General features: G+C 39.0%; 1 protein-coding gene across 4 annotated transcripts in view; it reads left to right on the forward strand.

Annotated features, from left to right (window-relative positions):
• Snap25 (Synaptosomal-associated protein 25kDa) overlaps window positions 1-18,452 on the forward strand; it is a 123,550-nt gene extending 105,098 nt beyond the window's left edge. For all 4 annotated transcript variants that reach the window (XM_043211366.2, XM_043211369.2, XM_070279923.1 and 1 more), the window contains 2 exons: window positions 4,678-4,822; window positions 17,433-18,452. In XM_043211366.2, the coding sequence (XP_043067301.1) occupies window positions 4,678-4,822; window positions 17,433-17,495 (208 nt within the window). In that variant the 3' untranslated portion in view covers window positions 17,496-18,452. The remainder of the gene's footprint in view (window positions 1-4,677; window positions 4,823-17,432) is intronic.
• The last annotated feature ends 977 nt before the right edge of the window (window positions 18,453-19,429 follow it).

A 19,429-nucleotide genomic window follows, 5' to 3' on the forward strand; every position in this document is an offset into this window, starting at 1 on the left:
CTACACTACGAGCGCCCTGGAAGAAGTACTCGTTGCGGCAGCTAAATTCTCTACTCCTCATGGGAAAGAAGTAGACCGAATACTTCAAATCTAATCAGCAAATCGACCAGCTCGCGCGAGAAAAGAGGGAAACTCGTCGTGATTGGCAAAACAGCAGATTACCAGCTTAAAAACAACGCCTTAAGGAAGCAACTGATCACTCGACCAGGCTCTTCACCAACAGGAAGAAAATGCGCAGCTAAGGTACATCCAGAATCTTTCGCCAACAAGCATAAAGTACCCCCTGTGGAGGGCCCACCCAAATCTCAGCGCCCCAATTGAAACGACCACCCCGATAAAAAACACTTCGGGATACTGGGCTCGCAGCGACAAAGATCGAGCTGAAACATTCGCCACACATCTCCAAAGTGTCTTCCAGCCAAACCCAGCCTCAAATTCATTCCTCCTGCCAGTAATTCAGCCAGAGTCCTCCCCTCAGCCAGCCGCACCTTCATTCCAGCCGAACGAAATCGAAAAAGTCATAAGAGGCCTAAAACCAAACAAGGCTCCCGGTGGTGACCTATTCACCCCAAAGATGGTGATCGAACTTCCAAAATGCGCTATAGAGGTCGTCTGCAAACTATTTAATGGAATCATTAATCTTGGCTATTTCCCAAAAAAGTGGAAGAAATCCATCATTACAATGATACCGGAGCCTGGAAAAGACCACACAATTCCGTCATCATACAGACCAAAAAGCCTTCTATCTTGTTTGTCTAAATTGTTTGAAAAATGCTTGTTAACTCGCATAATACCACACCTGGAAGCTTGCAATATTATCCCGGCACTTCCAAAGAAACCACGGAACCATCGAACAAGTGAACAGATTAACATCCGAAATACGCTCAGCCTTCGAACAGTGAGAATACTGCAGCGCTATTTTCCTCAACGTATCTCAAGCTTTCGACCGAGTTTGGCTTATTGGACTCATGCAAAAAATTAAAACGTATTTGCCAACATACACCCACAAGCTACTGGAATCATACCTCTACAATAGGGTATTCTCAGTGAGATGCAACGTAGCTACCATGGAAGCTGGAGTTCCACAAGGAAGCGCACTCGGCCCGTGTCTATATGTCCGATGCTATCCTAAGTCGCTCCAGAAGCCCAACGCAGGCAACAACCCAACTAACTAATCATCTCATAATAGTGGAAAGGTGGATGTCCGACTGGGGCATTAAAATAAACGAACAAAAGTGTAAAAATATAACGTTTACTCTTTATAGCAGAGGTCGGCACGGCCCTATCTCGGGGGCATAGGAAATTTCTCTGCCCGAGCTCTGCCACACACACACAGTATAAATGTGTGAAACGTCATGCTCAAAGCCTACTTTCTGCTATACGTTACTAACACTAATGCGGTAAAATCATATCAATGTATTGGGGTGCCGACCTCTGCTTTATAGACAAACATGCCCGCCGCTCTTACTAAAAGGCATGCAGATCCCTTAAGCTAACGAAGTAACGTACCTTGGCGTTCACCTTGATAAACGACTTACCTGGCGTAAGCACATCGAATGCAAAAAGAATCACCTAAAACTGAAAGCCAGCAGCCTCCATCATAAGCCCACGATCGCCACTGTGCCTGGACTACAAGTTACTACTGTACAATTCAGTCCTAAAGCCGATCTGGACGTACGGCTCCCAGCTGTGGGTGAACGCGAGCAGCAGCAACATAGGCATCATACAGCGCGCACAATCAAAAATCTTGAGAACTATCACAGGGGCACCTTGGTATGTTCGCAACGAAAACATCCACCGGGATCTGGGCATCCTCGCAGTGGAAGACGAAACACAGAAGCAAACACAGAAGCATCCACAAAAAGTCATACAAAGAAAAACTGTCTTCGCACCCAAATTTTCTCGCTCGGGGATTGACTCGGGTTTCTAGCGTATCCCTTAGACGCAACGACCTCCCAACCCAGCAATCGATTTTTAGGGCCGTCTAACTCCGTATCAGTCAATATGACTGTTAGTTAAGCTATAAGATTTGATACCCTCTTTTTAGTCTCGCAAAGAGAAGATTCAAGAAATAAAAGCAACGTGCAAAAAACAAAAAAAACTGTTAGGGTATGTCAACTTTGGCACTGTCCGAAGATAGCTTTCCTTTCTTGTTTTTAAATAACATCCTTTCTATACCCTTGCAGAGGGTATTATAATTTTGGTCAAAAAGGTGCAACGCAGTGAAGGAGACATCTGCGACCCTATAAAGTATTAGTATTCTCGATCAGGATCACCTCCTGAGTAGATATGAGCATGTATGTCTGTCTGTCTGTTTCTAGCTTGTCTTTCAGTTTTAAAGCTATCGCTTTGAAACTTGGCACACACCCTTCTTTCGTTTGCATGCAGAATATAATTTCTATAGGTTCCATATAACTGAACGATCGGAAATGACTCGATTCTATTTTTGGTCAGTTGATTCGACCTACCATATTTTGAAACAATCGGCCGACTATTTCTTATAGCTGTCATATAACTGAACGATCGGCAATAATATTTGGTTGAAATACAAACCAAATACCAAAATGATCACCACCCGCCGTATTCACCAGACTTGGCTCCTTCCGACTAGCATTTGTTTTCAACTATGGGACACGCATTGGCTGAGCAGCAGTTCTGAGCAGGACGAGGAGGTCGAAAATGTGGTTTCTGGTTGGTTTGCTTTAAGGGGTTATATACAGTTGTACCGCGCAAAAATATGGATTTTTATCGATTTTTTTTTGACACCATAGAAAATATTTATGAAAAATGTTTTACCGACGTTGTTTAGTACATGTTTCTGGGTACCTAATTAAATTTTTTCATAAAAAAATATTACCTAACAAAAATGTTATAGCCGAATTCCCGGATCGTCTTTTTTCGATGGTGACTTGCGGTGGACATGATTTCTCAAAAACGGTTCATGCACAAAATTCAAAAAAGTTTAGTTAGTATATTGTATTGTATAGTCCGTGAACGAGGGATTTTTAAAAATTTTGATTAAAAAAAAAAATGGCGACGTTTTTAAGAAAAAATGTACTTTTTCAACGTATAAGATTTTCGTTTTTTGTGCTTTAAAAAAGGAGTTTTCAAAAAAATATCCCTCGTTCACGGACTAGCTAATATCATAATAAATAAGTGGTCAAAATTTGGTGTTGATCGGATTCGTAGTTTTTTAGTGATCGTGTCCACCGCAAAGGTAATTTCGAAAAATCAAGATTCTAAGATGATCTCGTTTAAAGTTTCACGTTTGTTCAAGTTTTATGTGCAGGTAGTGCGCTATAAAAAGCTACAACTTCGGTTCTAATGCTCCGATCGTTATGAATTTTTGTGAGAGTATTCCCAATAGAATATACTTAAAGAATATGCAATAAAAAAAAAATCTTTTTTTTCATATATCACAACTGTATATAACCCCTTAAGGATGTAGTCTCATGTGCCGGCCTACTTTTTAGAGGTTATTTCAAAAAATTTTTTTTGTAATAAAAAAAAATGCGATCGTTTCAATTTTCAAATATGTTTTTATAAGCATCATAAACTATTTGAAAATATTTCGTTTAATTTATTCTTGTGTAGTTTAATACACTTTATAGCATGCCAAAGTATGCATATAAAAAAAAAGATAGGTCCCTGGCGCAGGTGATTTCGACTGCTAGAGTCATCCGAAACAAAAAATTAGAATAGATTATTGTTTTGTAAGCTAATGGCTCTGTCCCGTACTAGAATGAAATATTTTCATCAATAAACAACAAAATGGCGAACTCACAAAACAAAAAATTAAAAAAAATTAAAAAAATGTATCTTAAATTAATGATAAAAAAAAAACTAATCATTAAAAATAAATGATTCTAGTACGGGACAGAGGTGTTACTTTTTAGAACAACATATCCAAATTTCAGCTAGATCGGTACCATAGAATTTTGTGAATCACCTGCGCCGCACACAAAAATGTCGTTTCGAGAAAAACGCGTTTAAAGTTTAGACGCTACCGAGAAACTCATACTTTTCGGTGTAGGCGCGCTCTCGATTATGGGCTGTATCTCTGGCATTATTTGATATTTTTATTTGAAACTTTAACAGTACATTCATAATAAACAATACTATCAAAATATAAAAAAAAAAAAATTGATTTTTTCAACCTCACACATGAGACTACATCCTTAAAAGATGAACAATTTTATTGGCGTGGTATTCACAAATTGCCAAAAAGGTGGTCAAAATGTGTAGAAAACAATGGCCAATACTTGGAATAAAATTTTCACAAATAAAACGATCTTTTCATACCGGTAAATATATATATCCGGTTTTAACTGCAAGGGTATATCAACTTCGGCTCCGCCCGAAGTTTTCTTTTCTTTCTTCTTTTGATTAAAATGGCGCTTTTATCTTGTTCCCGAAAATCAAAAATTTTTTGATCAAAAAAATAAAAGCCGATTATCTAACGGTATACGTTTGGTTTTGGAATTTCTTATAACCCATAATCGATATATGATGTCCACCACAAATCGCCCTTATTTGAAGCTGTTTCCGAAAAATTGTTGTAGTTATATTTTTCCTCCAAAAATTATGATGATTTCTAATCTCATAAGCATAAATAAAGGCCATTATTTCATTAATAATATGCATGTATTGATTTCTTTAAACTAATTTTATTTTCAGAATTACAAATGATGCCAGGGAGGACGAAATGGAAGAAAACATGGGACAGGTGAATACCATGATTGGAAATCTTCGAAACATGGCGCTAGATATGGGCTCGGAACTGGAAAATCAAAATCGACAAATTGATAGAATAAATCGAAAGGTACGCCGCTTAACAATTTTTAAGTAAAGTTGTGATAGATTGATAAACAAAAAAAAATACAAAAAAGTTGAATTATTTGTTTAAATATGAGGGCCATTTATATCTAACCCTGCATAGATACATGTCCAATAAAAAACATCGGTGCCTATTATAATACACCTCACCATTTATAATTATATTACTAGGGTTCCCAAGAAAAAAACAAAACAAAATTTACAGTGTATTGGTAAAATAATAATGCTGTTCCACTAAACGAATCGGAGAGTGAGCTGCGTAAAAAGTTATTTAACTTGTAAATTTAAAAAATCTAAAAAACTTAACAATTAGAGCGAGAAATTTTTTTTTCAAGTCATGTCGGTAAACTGAAAAAAATTATAGTACCATTTTCAAAGGAGTAAAAAAAAAAAAAAAAAAAAATATTAATTAAATAAAAATTAAAAACTGTAAAAAAATACTAAATGAAGGAAATTTATAGCTCGATGTCAACCAATTCTGTTAGAGATCTCAACCAAAAGTGATTTTTTGTGGTGAAACCGGTGTTTACTTACTTGTGTGCCGGGTTCACTGCCTTAGTCTCGGTTGCCATTTCCCGTAGGTCTGGTATTCATTATTGTTGTGAAAATTTTCGTGCTGTCCAAGGCGAAATGAGGTCGTTCATGAGACAGACCAAGAATGGATTTAAGGAGCTGATCACTGGTTTTCGTAAAATCAATGACCAGCTCTGTGCGCTTGACACTCAGTTTGGTGGCCTTCAGCTGCTAAATGAGTCCCCTAAGCATAAGAAATCCGGTGTTTCTGATCCGACTCAGCCTGCTCAGCCGACATTAATGCAGCAGCTTATATCTCTGGCCACCCCAAAGGCTAGAAATGAGAAAAATTCGTCAGAATTTCTCAGGGAAAATGAGCAATTGTCTGATATGTCCGCCATGGCATCCCTTCAAGTGATGCCACAGGTCCTAGGGAACGAAACCCCCCCTAGAGTCACCCAAAAGGGTATTCCACAGTCCGGACCACCGGCACCGACTGATGCTGCAGTTCTCGTACCTGCGAAACCAAAACCCTTACAGGTGATTCCTCCATCGAAACATATATTTGTTTCTCGGCTTGCCCCTGATACTTCAGAGATTGATATCTCGGCTTATATCAAAGCCAAAACAAAAGCCGATATAAAGGTGGATGACATAACTAAATTTAAATATAATTATACACGGCGCATGTCTTCTTTCAAGATTCGTGTGCCCGCGATGATGTTCAAGACGATTTGTTCTCCCAGTTTTTGGCCAGAGAATCTTTTCGTCCAAGAACATCAGCATGAATTTACAGAACATCGGAATAGCATTTACAGAAACTTGGTTAAATCCGGAGATCTTTATCTCCAAAGTTTTTCCAAGTAAGTACACCACTTTTAGACGGGATCGATCTCAGCGAAGAGGAGGTTGAGTCCTCATTTCGGTAGACTCTACTTTTGCTTCTGAAAAGGTGAAATCCCAAGAGTTTGGTGACATAGAATATATTTGTGTTAAAATCACTATGTCCGTGAAAGCTTTATACATTACATGTTCATATATACTTCCTATGTCTGAACCGCCCACATATTGGCAGCATTTGTCCGCCATTCGATACGTCTCTAATCTTATGACGGATCGTGACCAACTCGTAGCGGTGGGCGACTTTAATATCCCAGAATTAAAGTGGTCCAACGTCGGTAACTCACCATCTTTGTCACTTATAACTATACCATGACTTCACCGCGGCCATGTTTGACATGTCCCTAGGTCAGATCAATCATGTTAGAAATTCGCTAGGTCGGCTTTTAGACTTATGTTTTGTATCTGATCCTGATGGTACTGCTCTCTCCAGAGCTTTTCCCCTTTCAACCCCAGAGGATCCATATCACCCCACGCTGGAGGTCTCAATCGAAACCACTCCTGGTATCGATCAGATGTCTCCGAGCGTGGTAAATAAGATTCGCTGTTTCCGTAAAGCTGATTTTCAGAAACTTAATAGCCTTATCGATACATTTGACTGGTCTGATATTCTGGCGTGCACTGATCTTAATGTCACTTTAGAAAAATTGTATTTTACTTTAAATACATTTTTTGACTCATGTGTGCCTTGGAAATATCCGTCCGCTTCAACAAATCCTCCTTGGTTTACAAGGTGCCTCACTAACCTAAAAACGCATAACGCTGAATGTTATAGGAATTATATTGACCGCTGCCGGATTCAATTTACTCAGGATCCAAAGCAGTTTTATAATTTTGTTAACACTAAGCGTAAACATGAATCTTTTTCACCCCTGCTTACGTTTGAAAATTCCTCGGCGACCTCTGATCACGCCATTGCCGATCTATTCGCAGAATTTTTTCAAACAACTTATTCTCCACCGAAATTGACAGATCAGCCTTACGCATATAACATTCAAGCAGCAAATATCATTTTCTTTCCGTTTTTCTCCAAGAACAACTTATTATCTGATCTTCTAAGGGTCAAACCCATTTATACGCCAGGTCCCGATGGAGTACCAGGCTGTGTGCTAAAGTACTGTGCCAGGGCTCTGTGCAAACCTCTTCTAAGACTTTTCAACTTATCTTTGGAAAGCTCGATTTTTCCCCCTAAGTGGAAGGAATCATTCATAATTCCCCTACATAAAAAAGGGAAAAAGTCCGATGCTGCCAACTACAGAGGCATCTCTAAGTTGTCGGCAATTCCAAAGTTATTTGAAAAATTAATTTCCACCTAATAGAATGACTCGAAACTTTAGTCCTCTGTTCCTTAGCCATTGTAGTTCGACATATAACTGCATGACCTTTTTAGGGTATTGTGTTCGAACTACAATGGTCTTTACTCTATAACATCTCTTTCATGTCCCTCTAATTTAAAATATAGAATTTTACATTTTCTTACTAGCTTAACTCCTTTTAGCTTAACAAATTATAAATAGCTTAATACGTTCTAACAAATCATTTCTCGAGCGCGCCTCGGTCGTCTAGGTCTGTAAGCTTTATGATGAATACAGGAATGCTAGCCAATGCTATCTCTTAGTGATGCACAAGCCATTTCCAAATTCTAAAATACCATGAAAAAATAAAAATAAAAAAAAAAATAATTGCCAAGCAGTCTCGTACTTATCAGCAGACCACTCGCCTGTGCTTCTAACGCTTCTTCATCTTCAAAAAAATGCAAAAAGTACGTAAGTGCCCACATAGAACTCACCCCGGAGTTTAACATGGAATCGGAAATCGACTACACTACGAGCGCCCTGGAAGAAGTATTCGTTGCGGCAACCAAATCCTTTCCTCCTCATGGGAAGATCGACCTTTCCAACAGCTCGTGCGGGAAATTGGCAAAACAGTAGATCACCAGCTTCAAAACAACGACTCAAAACAACAACGAAGAAACCCGATCACTAGACCAGGCTCTTCACCAACAGGAAGAAAATGCACTGCTGAGGTATATCCAGAATCTCTCGCCAACAAGCACAAAGTATCCCCTGTGGAGGGCCCACCCAAATCTTAGCGCCCCAATTGAAACGACCACCTTGATAAGAAACTCTTTGGAATTCTGGGCTCGCAGCGACGAAGACCGAGCTGAAACATTCGCCACACATCTCCAAAGTATTTTACAGCCAAACCCAGCCTCAAATTCATTCCTCCTGCCAGTAATTCAGCCAGAGTCCTCCTCTCAGCCAGCCGCACCTTCATTCCGGCCGAACGAAATCGAAAAGTGATAAGAGGGCTAAAACCAAAAAAGCTCCCGGTGATGACCTATTGACGCCAAAGATGCTGATCAAACTTCCAAAATGCGCTATAAATGTCGTCTGCAAACTATTTAATGGAATCGTTAACTTTGGCCATTTCCCAAAAAAGTGGAAGAAATCCATCCAATAAGCCTTCTATCTTGTTTGTCTAAATTGTTTGATGCTTGTTAACTTGCATAATACCACATCTGAAAGCTTGCAATATTATCCCGGCACTCCAATGTGGCTTCCGAAGAAACCACGAAACTATCAAGTGAACAGATTAACATCCGAAATACTGTCAGCCTTCGAACAGCGAGAATACTGCAGCGCTATTTTCCTCGACCTATCTCAAGCTTTCGTTTCGTTTGGCTCATTGGACTCATGCACAAAATTAAAACGCATTTGCCAATATACACCCACAAGTTACTGAAATCATACCCCTACAATAGTGTATTCTCAGTGAGATGAAACGCACCTACTTCGGGCGACTACATCATCGAAGCTGGAGTTCCAAAAGGAAGCGCACTCGGCCCGTGTCTATATGTTTTGTATACTGCGGATATTCCTACGAGCGCACAACTAACAACGTCAACGTTCGCCGACGATACCGCTATCCTTAGTTGCTCCAGATGCCCAACGCAGGCTACAATCCAACTGGCTAATCATCTAATAGTAGTAGAAAGGTGGCTGTCGTACTGGCGCATTAAAATAAACGAACAAAAGTGTAAACATATAACGTTTACTCTTAATAGACAAACATGCCCTAACGTTCATAAAATAACGTTCCTTGGCGTCCACCTTGATAGACGACTTACCTTACGTAAGCACATCGAATGCAAGAAGATGCACCTAAAACTGAATGCCAGGAGCCTCAACTGGATCATAAACTCACGATCGCTACTGTGCCTGGACTACAAGTTACTACTGTACAGCAACATAGACATCATACAGCGCGCACAATCAAAAATCTTGAGAACTATCATTGGGGCACCTTGGTATGTTCGCAACGAAAACATCCACCGGGATCTGGGCATCCTCGCAGTGAAAGACGAAATCCAGAAGCAAAAAGAGTCATACAAAGAAAAACTGTCTTCGCACCCAAATTTTCTCGCTCGGGGACTGACTCGGGTTTCTAGCATATCCCGCCTGAGACGCAACGACCTCCCAACCCAGCAATCGATTTTTAGGGCCGTCTATCTCTATATCAGTCAATATGACTGTTAGTTCAGTTAAAAATATAAGATTTGAAAAACCTCTTGTAGTCTCGCAAAGAGAAGATTCAAGAAAAACAAGAAAGGAAAGCTAACTTCGGGCGGAGCCGAAGTTGATATACCCGGAGGAGTTAAACCGGGGGATACCGGGAGTTAAAACCGGATATATATCGCAAACATCGGATATAGTAGGCCGATCCTTATGAGAATATGATAATATAACCCAATTTATTATAATATAAAATCTAAAAAAAGTCCCAAACTTCTATCTTCACAAATACCAAAGTTGGTATATCTACCAAAAAGCATTTTCGATCGTTCAGTTATATGGCAGCTATAAGATATAGTCAGCCGATCGTTATGAAATTTGGTAGATCGTAATTTTTGGCCAAAAATGACTCTCATGTCATTTTTGAACTCTCTAACTCTAAAATCACCAAAGTTAGATAGGCACTACAATTTTTGTGCGTGTATGCTTGAGCCACTGCGAGAGACAGAGATACAAGTATGTTCGTTGTAGCTTTTCTGGAGGACATTTTCGGTAAACTAGAATTGCTGGAGGAGTCTCAAGTTGGCAGTGGCACGATCGCCGTATACAATCCGTTCAAAATATGGAAAATCATAATTTGAACCCGACATCAGAAGTGGGATTAGTGTCAACTCCTGCATTTTGTGAAGATCAGTGGCGTACCATGATGGAACTACAAAATCGCAATTTCGTCAAAATGTGTAAAGGAGGGGTGCCCAAGCTCAGCATACGGCAGAGCAAACTCCAATCCAATGCAAAAAATCACCAATACATTTACACCATTTTTTTCATGTCGATGCACTGAAAAATAAAATTATAGTAACATTTACAAGGGGTTTCAAATAAATATCATTATATACATTCGGATTAGCAAGATTGAGGAGAATAGGGAAAACACGAAAAATTGTTTTAGTATTTGGGCTTTGCATATGCTGGGAGCAACAACGTAAATGACATTTCATTTCCCATATGAAAGAGCAATTCCAACAACAAAAGAGCAGCGAGAGCAATGAGCCTGGACACCCCTGGTGTAAAGCTATGCAAGCGTCTGTGCGTCCACAAAATCAAGTGGTTTTGCCAAAATTTAACCCAGATGTAACTGGAGTGGATGCGACTCAATGGTGTGCAACGGCAAGCATTTTCATGGACGATAAGAAGATTGATGGCAGCGCACTTATCATGATGTTGAGTAGTTGCATGCAGGGCAGTGCTTCAGCGTGGCTTGGGAGCAGTCTGCTATCCTGGCATTAATTGGGAGCAGTTTAAAGAACTATTTATACAGCGCTTCGAGATTAAGGAAACGCCGGCAGCTATGTTCCTGAATCTGCTGAATTGCCGTCCAGCCCACAATGAGTGCCCTGCATTGTACCCAAGCCGTATGGTGACGTTATTGACCACAAAATGGCGCAATATGAACGTCGAGGAAATAGCTGTATCCACTATACTTGCGCATATGGCCGATTTTGAGAACCGTTTGCAGCGTATGGTGTTTTCGTCAAATGTACAAACTAGAAGTCAACTCCAAATGGAACTGAAAGCATTTACAATTGACAAAAAGCGGAGTGCTGGAAATACTGATGGTAATAGCGGCGACTGCAAGCGAGCCAAAATTGTGTGTCACTTATGCAAGAAACCAGGACATTAAATGGCGGAGTGTAAATTAAAGCGGTCTGGATCGGAAAATAAACAGCATTGCGATTTACAGAATGTGACCTGTTACCGGTGTGGACAATTTGGGCATCTTGCGAATCGGTGCACGAACAATACAGCTAAACCTGGAGCACTTACTGAGAATAAATGTCATCAATGTTTTGTGGCTGAGCCAAAAGGAGTTTTGACACATCAGGGTGAGATCTTTCTTATTTGTTTTGACTCTGGAGCTGAATGTTCGCTTATTCGAAGTAGTGTTGCCGAAAAATTTGATGTCTGGGATTTCCAGTAAGCTAAAAAACTATCTAAATGTATTATTAATGGAAATATTGTAGAAATACTGTTTCACGTCATAGCAGATAAGCATCTCACAAATGATATTGTAATTGGTAGGGAAATCCTTAGTCCAGGATACGAAATCATCTTGACACCTGTAAACGTCTGTAAACGTCTGTAAAGTCTCTGAGCCATCTGCCTTGTTACTTAATGTTGATACTGAAATGATTGGTAATGACAAAGAAAACTTAGTTAAATTACTTCAAAACTATTCAGCTGCATTTCTTGATGGAATCCCTTGCACAAAGGTTAATACGGGTGAAATGACTATAAGGTTAATTGATCCAAACAAAACTGTGCAGCGGCGTCCATATCGTTTGAGTCCAAATGAAAAAGAAATTGTACGTGAAAGGATAACTGAGTTGTTAAACTGTAACATTATGCGACCTAGTTGTTCTCCCTATGCTAGCCCTATACTCTTGGTTAAAAAGAAGAACGGATCTGATCGACTCTGTGTTGATTATCGAGAACTGAACAGCAATACTGTTTCTGACAGATATTCCTTACCACTAATCATGACTAGTGGATATGACTAGTGGATACCATCAGATACCCATTCATCCCGATTCTGTTTGTTACACCAGATGGGCACTATGAGTAACTGACAATGCCATTTGGCCTCAAGAACGCCCCGTCTGGTTCTGGGCACCCCTGAACTAGCCGGTCTGGATGTACTCCATATTGGGGACTCGAGATACATGTACTCCAGTATTGGACGGACCAAAGAAACAAATATAAATATACTTAGAAAACGTATATGTAGAAGAAAATACGCCTCTATCGAGTTCGTTCGCGGAACGTAGTGGTGGAGCGACGCTGTACGAAACCATACTGAGATGGAGAAATGACTAAAAAAAAAAAAAAAAATAGGGAAGCGTAAATTTTCATTGGTTTAAAAAATGTTGCTAGAAAAGCTTTCTTAAATATAAAATGCACTATTGTACCTTTGAAAATGCCTCCTCCTCCTTAAACTTTGGAAATAACGAAAAATGGAATAAAAAAAGCTTTTTTTCGCTCTGTGAATGGTCTGCTCTCATAGTTTTTTAATGCTTACGCACACACTGAAATTTTTAACATGTATGCGTGGTGGTGGGCAACCATGTGGTGGGCAACCACTGGAATGGAGTCTAGGGAGTGTAACTTCATAAGCCCCAAATAATGAAGAACTAGACTTTTCCTAACATAAATCTTGTAAATCTGGAGGTTACGGTGTGGGTTCGACTTTACAAAAGTCCGTATTATCCCACAAGGATATGTATCGCCAGAGGAGATTCCTTCTCTATGATATCTATGACCCTTGTTCTCTTTCGGGTATAGCGGACTGTCCTAAACAGCTGACACTAAACTGCCAACTCTATGACCCTTGTTCTCTACCGGGTATAGCGGACTGTCCTAAACAGCCGACACTAAACTGCCAACTTTGGGGGGCGTTCTGAAGATTTGCTGCATTTACTCAAAGCGCGTTCATCTTTGTTTTCCAGGTATGTATTAATGTTGAGTAGGACAGACAGTTTGGAAACAACTCAGCATCCTCTCCTGGTGTTTCCTTTACCAACTTGGGAATGATTCCCGGAAGTACAAAATCAATTATCAATCAATTATCAATCAACCCCTCCATTTCAAGTGTAATGACATCAACCCAAGTGATTTTTTAAGAGCTTTTGCAAAATCAGATATCAAATCAAAAATACAGACGGAAATACCTATGGAGGCACCGTCGGGTGGCCTGGGGTGCGTTCCATTCTATCCGTTTGGGAATGATAGAGCTGAAGGGGGTGCTTACGTGTTCCTAGGTGTACAGTAGTCTGTGCTAAAAGGGACTTATGGATCGTTACGTAGAAAGGTAGAGTGCTCCGTGCTATTGGAATTCCTCTGATAAGTTTCTCTTAATATCTTAAGCCGCCAGTTTTGCCTGCTCCATACCAGGCCTGCTTACGTGTTCCTAGGTGTACAGTAGTCTGTGCTAAAAGGGACTTATGGATCGTTACGTAGAAGGGTAGAGTGCTCCGTGCTATTGGGATTCCTCTGATAAGTTTCTCTTAATATCTTAAGCCGCCAGTTTTGCCGGCTCCATACCAGCAAGTTCTGGATTTGGTAGTTTAAGAATTAAACCTAAGAATAAAACAATAAAAAAGAGACTCACCTCGGTCGTTTGTATTAAAGTTAGCCCACTAGGTTGGCAGAAGGCAGGCTTTCGCTGTCTTTCCACTAACTTGTCTGGGGGCTCCGTGGTTGCTCTCTGTGAAACATCAGAGAGGCATCGGTTGTATATCCATTTTCAGGGTCTGAGGCCTCAATCTTGGAGGCCAGTTCCTCCCTGATCTTGGCTGCTGTTGCATCGCCTTTTGGTCAGATAGATATACCTTTACCATAATCGATTTGAATTCGAAAATCAGCTCTCCGTGAGCGGACTTTATGGCAGCTAGCGAATCTCTGTATATGATGAGGACCGCATAGTTGGTCGAACCATTTGCTCCACCTTTCGCCACCCGTGTGGGTTGCAACGTTGTAACATTATGAAAATCTGAGCCAGTTCCGTGATGGAGGCCGGGGTCCAGATCCTTGCTCAGCGCAACCAGTGTGGCGCCCTTGTAGACCTCTCCAAGCTCGCCAAGCAGTTTTGTAGAACGCCGCGGATTGCTCGTCGTCGCACGTTACCCTGCAGACTAGGGCAGAGCCTGGTTTCTGACAAGGACCTCAAAACATTTCGTGGCTAGGGCGACTTCCACCCATCTCCACTTTTCTATATCTTAGCGTCAGGTTGGCTTCGGTCAACAAATCCTAGGAGTATGCGACTCTTAAAAATTTATGCAAACGACCTCTTCGGCTGAGTGCGTAACCACTTTACCGTAGGTCGTACTTGAATGCCTTGAGAGTGTTCCCGATTGGGTTGCGGTCGCTCCTTTTTGGACTTCTCCGCAGGGGCTGGCTGCTTTGGCGCCGTGCCATATGACAGGAAAACGCTGCTGGCGCTCTCCACCTTTTCAGCCACTTCACTGAGCATTTAAAGGTTTTGACTCCTTCATGGCTTCTTAGAATCAGAGATGTCTCCTTCACTGCGTTGCACACTTTTGACCAAAATTATAATACCCTCTGCAAGAGTATAAAAATATTAGAATACTTTACAGCCCACAATTATACAGGGTGACAATGAATAACCCGGACAAACTTTGAAGCAATCTATCATAAATGTATTATGATGCAGACCTTAAAAAAATGCATTTATCGATAGCTTGTACTTTTCTAAAACAAATATATTTACATTTTTGTGATTCCCATCAATTTGATATTTGTTTGGAGATGTCTAAAAATCGTTGTGAAATTTTAAAACTGTTTCAACAAGGAAATCGCCAATGCGACATTGTTCGTTTGCTTGGAATACCAAAACAAACGGTCTCTGACGCTATCCGGCGATTTAATGAGCTTGGCCATGAAGGTGACCGTCCCGGACGAGGCAGACCATGTACCGCTAACACTTCCAGAATTCGCCAGATAGTGAAGACGCGGATCACTCGGAATTGCAGAGTCTCGGTCAGAAAAATAGCCCGTGAAATCGGAGTGAATCGAGAAAGTGTTCGGTAGATAGCAAAAAATGAACTTAATCTCCAGCCCTACAAGCTCCAAAAAATGCATCTTCTTACGGATGACAATAAGCGCGTGAGACTCCAAAGATGCCGTTAGCTAAAGCGTCGGGCTGCAGGACAAAAATGGGAGCGTATTCTTTTCACGGACGAGAAGATATTCACCATCCAAAAGGCGCGCAATCACCAAAATGACAGAAGCTGGTCTGCTAAAGCTCCAGGTACCTCTGCAATAATCGAGCGCCGTCAATTTGAGCAGTTTTTAATGGTTTGGGGAGGAATATGCGCCACTGGCAAAACACCCCTTGTTTTCATCGATCAAGGGGTCAAAATCAATCAGGAAGTGTACCGCCGGGACGTTTTGGAAACTGTTGTGCTTCCTTGGGGCCAGCAGCACTTCGGTGATACGGAGTGGACGTTTCAATAGGATTCAGCGTCAGCCCATAGAGCCAAATTGACTCAGGACTGGTGCAAAGCCAATTTCCCGGACTTTATCACATGCAGTGAATGGTCACCTTACTCGCCACATCTTAATCAGATGGACTATAGTGTGTAGTCTATTTTGGTGTCCAGGGCATGTGCTTAATGCCACATAATTTTGGAGCAATCATTGCTCCGAGAATGGGATCGATTATCGGAAGAACCTCCTGCGGCCCATTGCGCTAAATTTCCAGAAACGTTTAGGGCTCTGCATCGCAGCCCAAGGAAGCCACTACGAAACCAGCTGAATATAAGTTAACATAATACCTATTTAATAGTTGTGTATCTGCATTTTTTCTCAAATACAGTTCCTTAAAAAGTTATGATCAAAAATGTTTGTCCGGGTTATTTATTGTCACCCTGTAATAATTTTGAAATATCCGAATATTTTATATCTAACAATTCGGAACTAACATTTGATAACATAAATGCCATATATCCTTTTATTCAAATTAAACAAACCAGAATACCACTATCATTAATTGTAATCACATTAATTTCAACATATATAATTTGGGTATTCATTTCTAAATTAAAAAAATATGGTCAAACCATTAAACCACGGCTTAGAAATATTTTAAAAACAAATAATTTGTCCAATCAAGAAATCCCATATGAAGAAATAGCAGAGTTAACAGCTTAATTAAACTCCATGACTGCACCATTAAATTTTGTCTCTGAATCTGGTTTAGCCCATCAAAATATAACAAACAAAAGTTTGGGATATATTAAAAAAAAATGTATAGTTAAGCTCTTCTTTAATTAGTGGCTTAAAAAGAAGTGAAATGAGGATAAAATTTCTAATAAAAATTGTATCGTTATAATAGAAATAGTTGGCATTATAGTTTTTAATAATAGTTTATCTAATAAAGACGCTCAACGGGTCCCTCACGAAACACCCACAGCAGGTCTTATGAAATAAAAAGACATAAGAAAAAATCAAACCAAAAGGATCCTCTTGATATTATTGAAAAAATATCCATACTTTAGGAAATGAAATGAAAAAATACAATAAAAAATAATGCAGAGCTTCTGCATTATTCTGAACGATTGAGGAAAATAGGGAAATTACGAAAAATTCTTATTGTAATTGCCCTTTGCCTTTGCTGGGACCAACGAAGCTTATGGCGTGAGCAACGGAACCTTATGGCGTGAGCAATCACACACAACTCCGTATGAATGAGCATTTGCAAACACAAATGAGCAGCGAGAGCAATGGGATGAGCAACACTGCTTTAAAGCTTTCTTTTTGTCTATTTGGTACAGTAGTTTAAGGTACATTTGTTTTTGAAATTAAAATAAAATTGAAACTTATCTGACCAATTATGTCTTGTTATCCCAATTAACCCATCACTGCTACTTTGTGAAAACGTTGAACACGCCAAGTGTGCCGGGCTTACTGCCTTAATTTCACTATTGCTGCAATATTAATCGTGTTGTCCAGGACGAAGTGAGATATATATGCTTTCATATATCAACAAATCTTAACTAAAAGGGTATATCAACTTTGGCTCCGCCCAAAGTTAGCTTGCCTTTCTTGCTTTTTTCATAATATCGAATAAATATTTTTTTAATTTTTCAGGGAGAATCCAACGAAGCAAGGATAGCTGTAGCCAATCAAAGGGCTCATCAACTTTTAAAATAATGAGATTCTATAATATGTCGAAAATATAACACTTCCCCATAATTTTTTGTTTTGTGTGCGTTAAAGCACTAATGAAACTGTCAATTTTTAAGTGCTCCAATAGTTTTTCATTTTTGTGACCAAATTATGTCAAAATCCAAATTTTAACCAAACTTTTACGCTTAAACCGGTTTTTTTAAAGTCATATAAGTAAATGTCTACATTGTTAAAATGGCTTTTTCAATAAGATTTAATATTTTTTTAACTTTTTAGAAATAAAATATGATTTAATAAATAGAGAAATTAAAATTGATATTTTGTTTATATTGAAAATTTTTTTGTTTTTTTTTTTAATTAAATGTTTTAAATATTGTAATTTTAAACGAAAATTCATATTATTGTTTTTGTACACATATACCATTGTACCTATCCAAGCCATTTTTATTCAATAATTGTTCTATATAATCTTTAATTCCACCTAATAATAATTAATAATTAATTAATAAATGACTATTAGTCAAATACAGTAAGAAATATTTCCGAAAGATTATGTTGTAGCTCGAATATGTTGTCCTATTTTGTATAACAAATTCATTCATTATAAATTAAATTAAAGAGAAATTAAGATAGAATATGTATCTCATACGATGAAAAAAGTCTACAAAATATAATAAAATAATTTTACTAAAAGCACTCATCCTTATGAGTCATTTCAGTATAATAGATATTATATATTTTGTGTAAAAACTGAATAAGATAAATTAAATGTATATAGGATTTACTTTGTTATTAATTATTAATGTAACTAATATAATTTACTATTTGATTGGGTTTTAATAACATTTTTTGCTCACTTTAAAATGTTATTAAGATCGTCAGATTTTTACGTTACCAATTAATTAATTAAGGTAACAAAATAGTTTTGACTTAAAAAATGATTGGATTAAAAAATAAAAGTTATGTTATTATTGCCTTTAATTGGTTTTATTGGTTAAGATCCTTAAATGTTAGCGACTTTAAGAAAAGTTGTCCCAACAGATTGAAATAATTTATTATAAAGACTACAATGGGTTGGGAAAGAATCATCTAATTCAAAACTGGTTTTTGGTGTGGGTAACAGAGTAGGAATAAATTGACAGTGAAATTTCAGGGGAAGAGAAATTTGATACTCCCTAACAGAAAAGAAGAGAAGACAGCCGTGTCGATTTTCTTCACTTCTTCTTAAACGAGCGGATGTGATTTTATGTTTGCACTGCGTTTTATCTAAATTTTGTTATTAACCGGTGTTTAATAACTTCATATCCAAGGTAAAGAAACTTTGCGCTCCACACAACAAAAAACGTATCGTTTCGCGTGTGCTGGGATGTATTTGCGAATAAATAAATTTTTAATTTTAATCCAAGCATAGCTCAGCTATTTTCTTTCCCTTTTTTGCTGCGAATTCTTCTACTCCACACTATATTATACCCCATCAGTGTATCTTATGGCCTCAAAACACATTGGCCAAACTACGAGTCGTTTTTTATGCATCTTGTAAGACATCAGCTCAGAAGTGCCAGGAGGAGTTATATTCAATTCTTCTTTGGTACCGGCTAAACAGATTTGCTCTAATAGCCGACTTAAAAAAGATGTTTCGCCGAGTAATGGTAAATGAAGCCGATAGGCGATACCAGTTGATAGTGTGGAGGAAAGACCCATCAGAGTCCTTGAAACTGTGCAAGCTCATCATCGTTACATATGGCACTGCGCCAGCCCCATTCCTGGCCATATATTCCCTCGAGCTGCCGAAGTTATTGGGTCCGACTTTTACATCGACGACATGTTAACGAGTGATGGTTGCATTGAGGAGTTGAAGACTCAGGTTAACTCAGGTTCTTCATATCACTGGGTTTGAATTGAGCAAGTGGTTTTCAAACTCGCCTGAAGTTACTGCATCCGAGAGCACGGTTAAGCCA

This window comes from Drosophila bipectinata, chromosome 3L (assembly GCF_030179905.1).
Source record: "Drosophila bipectinata strain 14024-0381.07 chromosome 3L, DbipHiC1v2, whole genome shotgun sequence".
NCBI classification, from domain to species: domain Eukaryota; kingdom Metazoa; phylum Arthropoda; class Insecta; order Diptera; family Drosophilidae; genus Drosophila; species Drosophila bipectinata.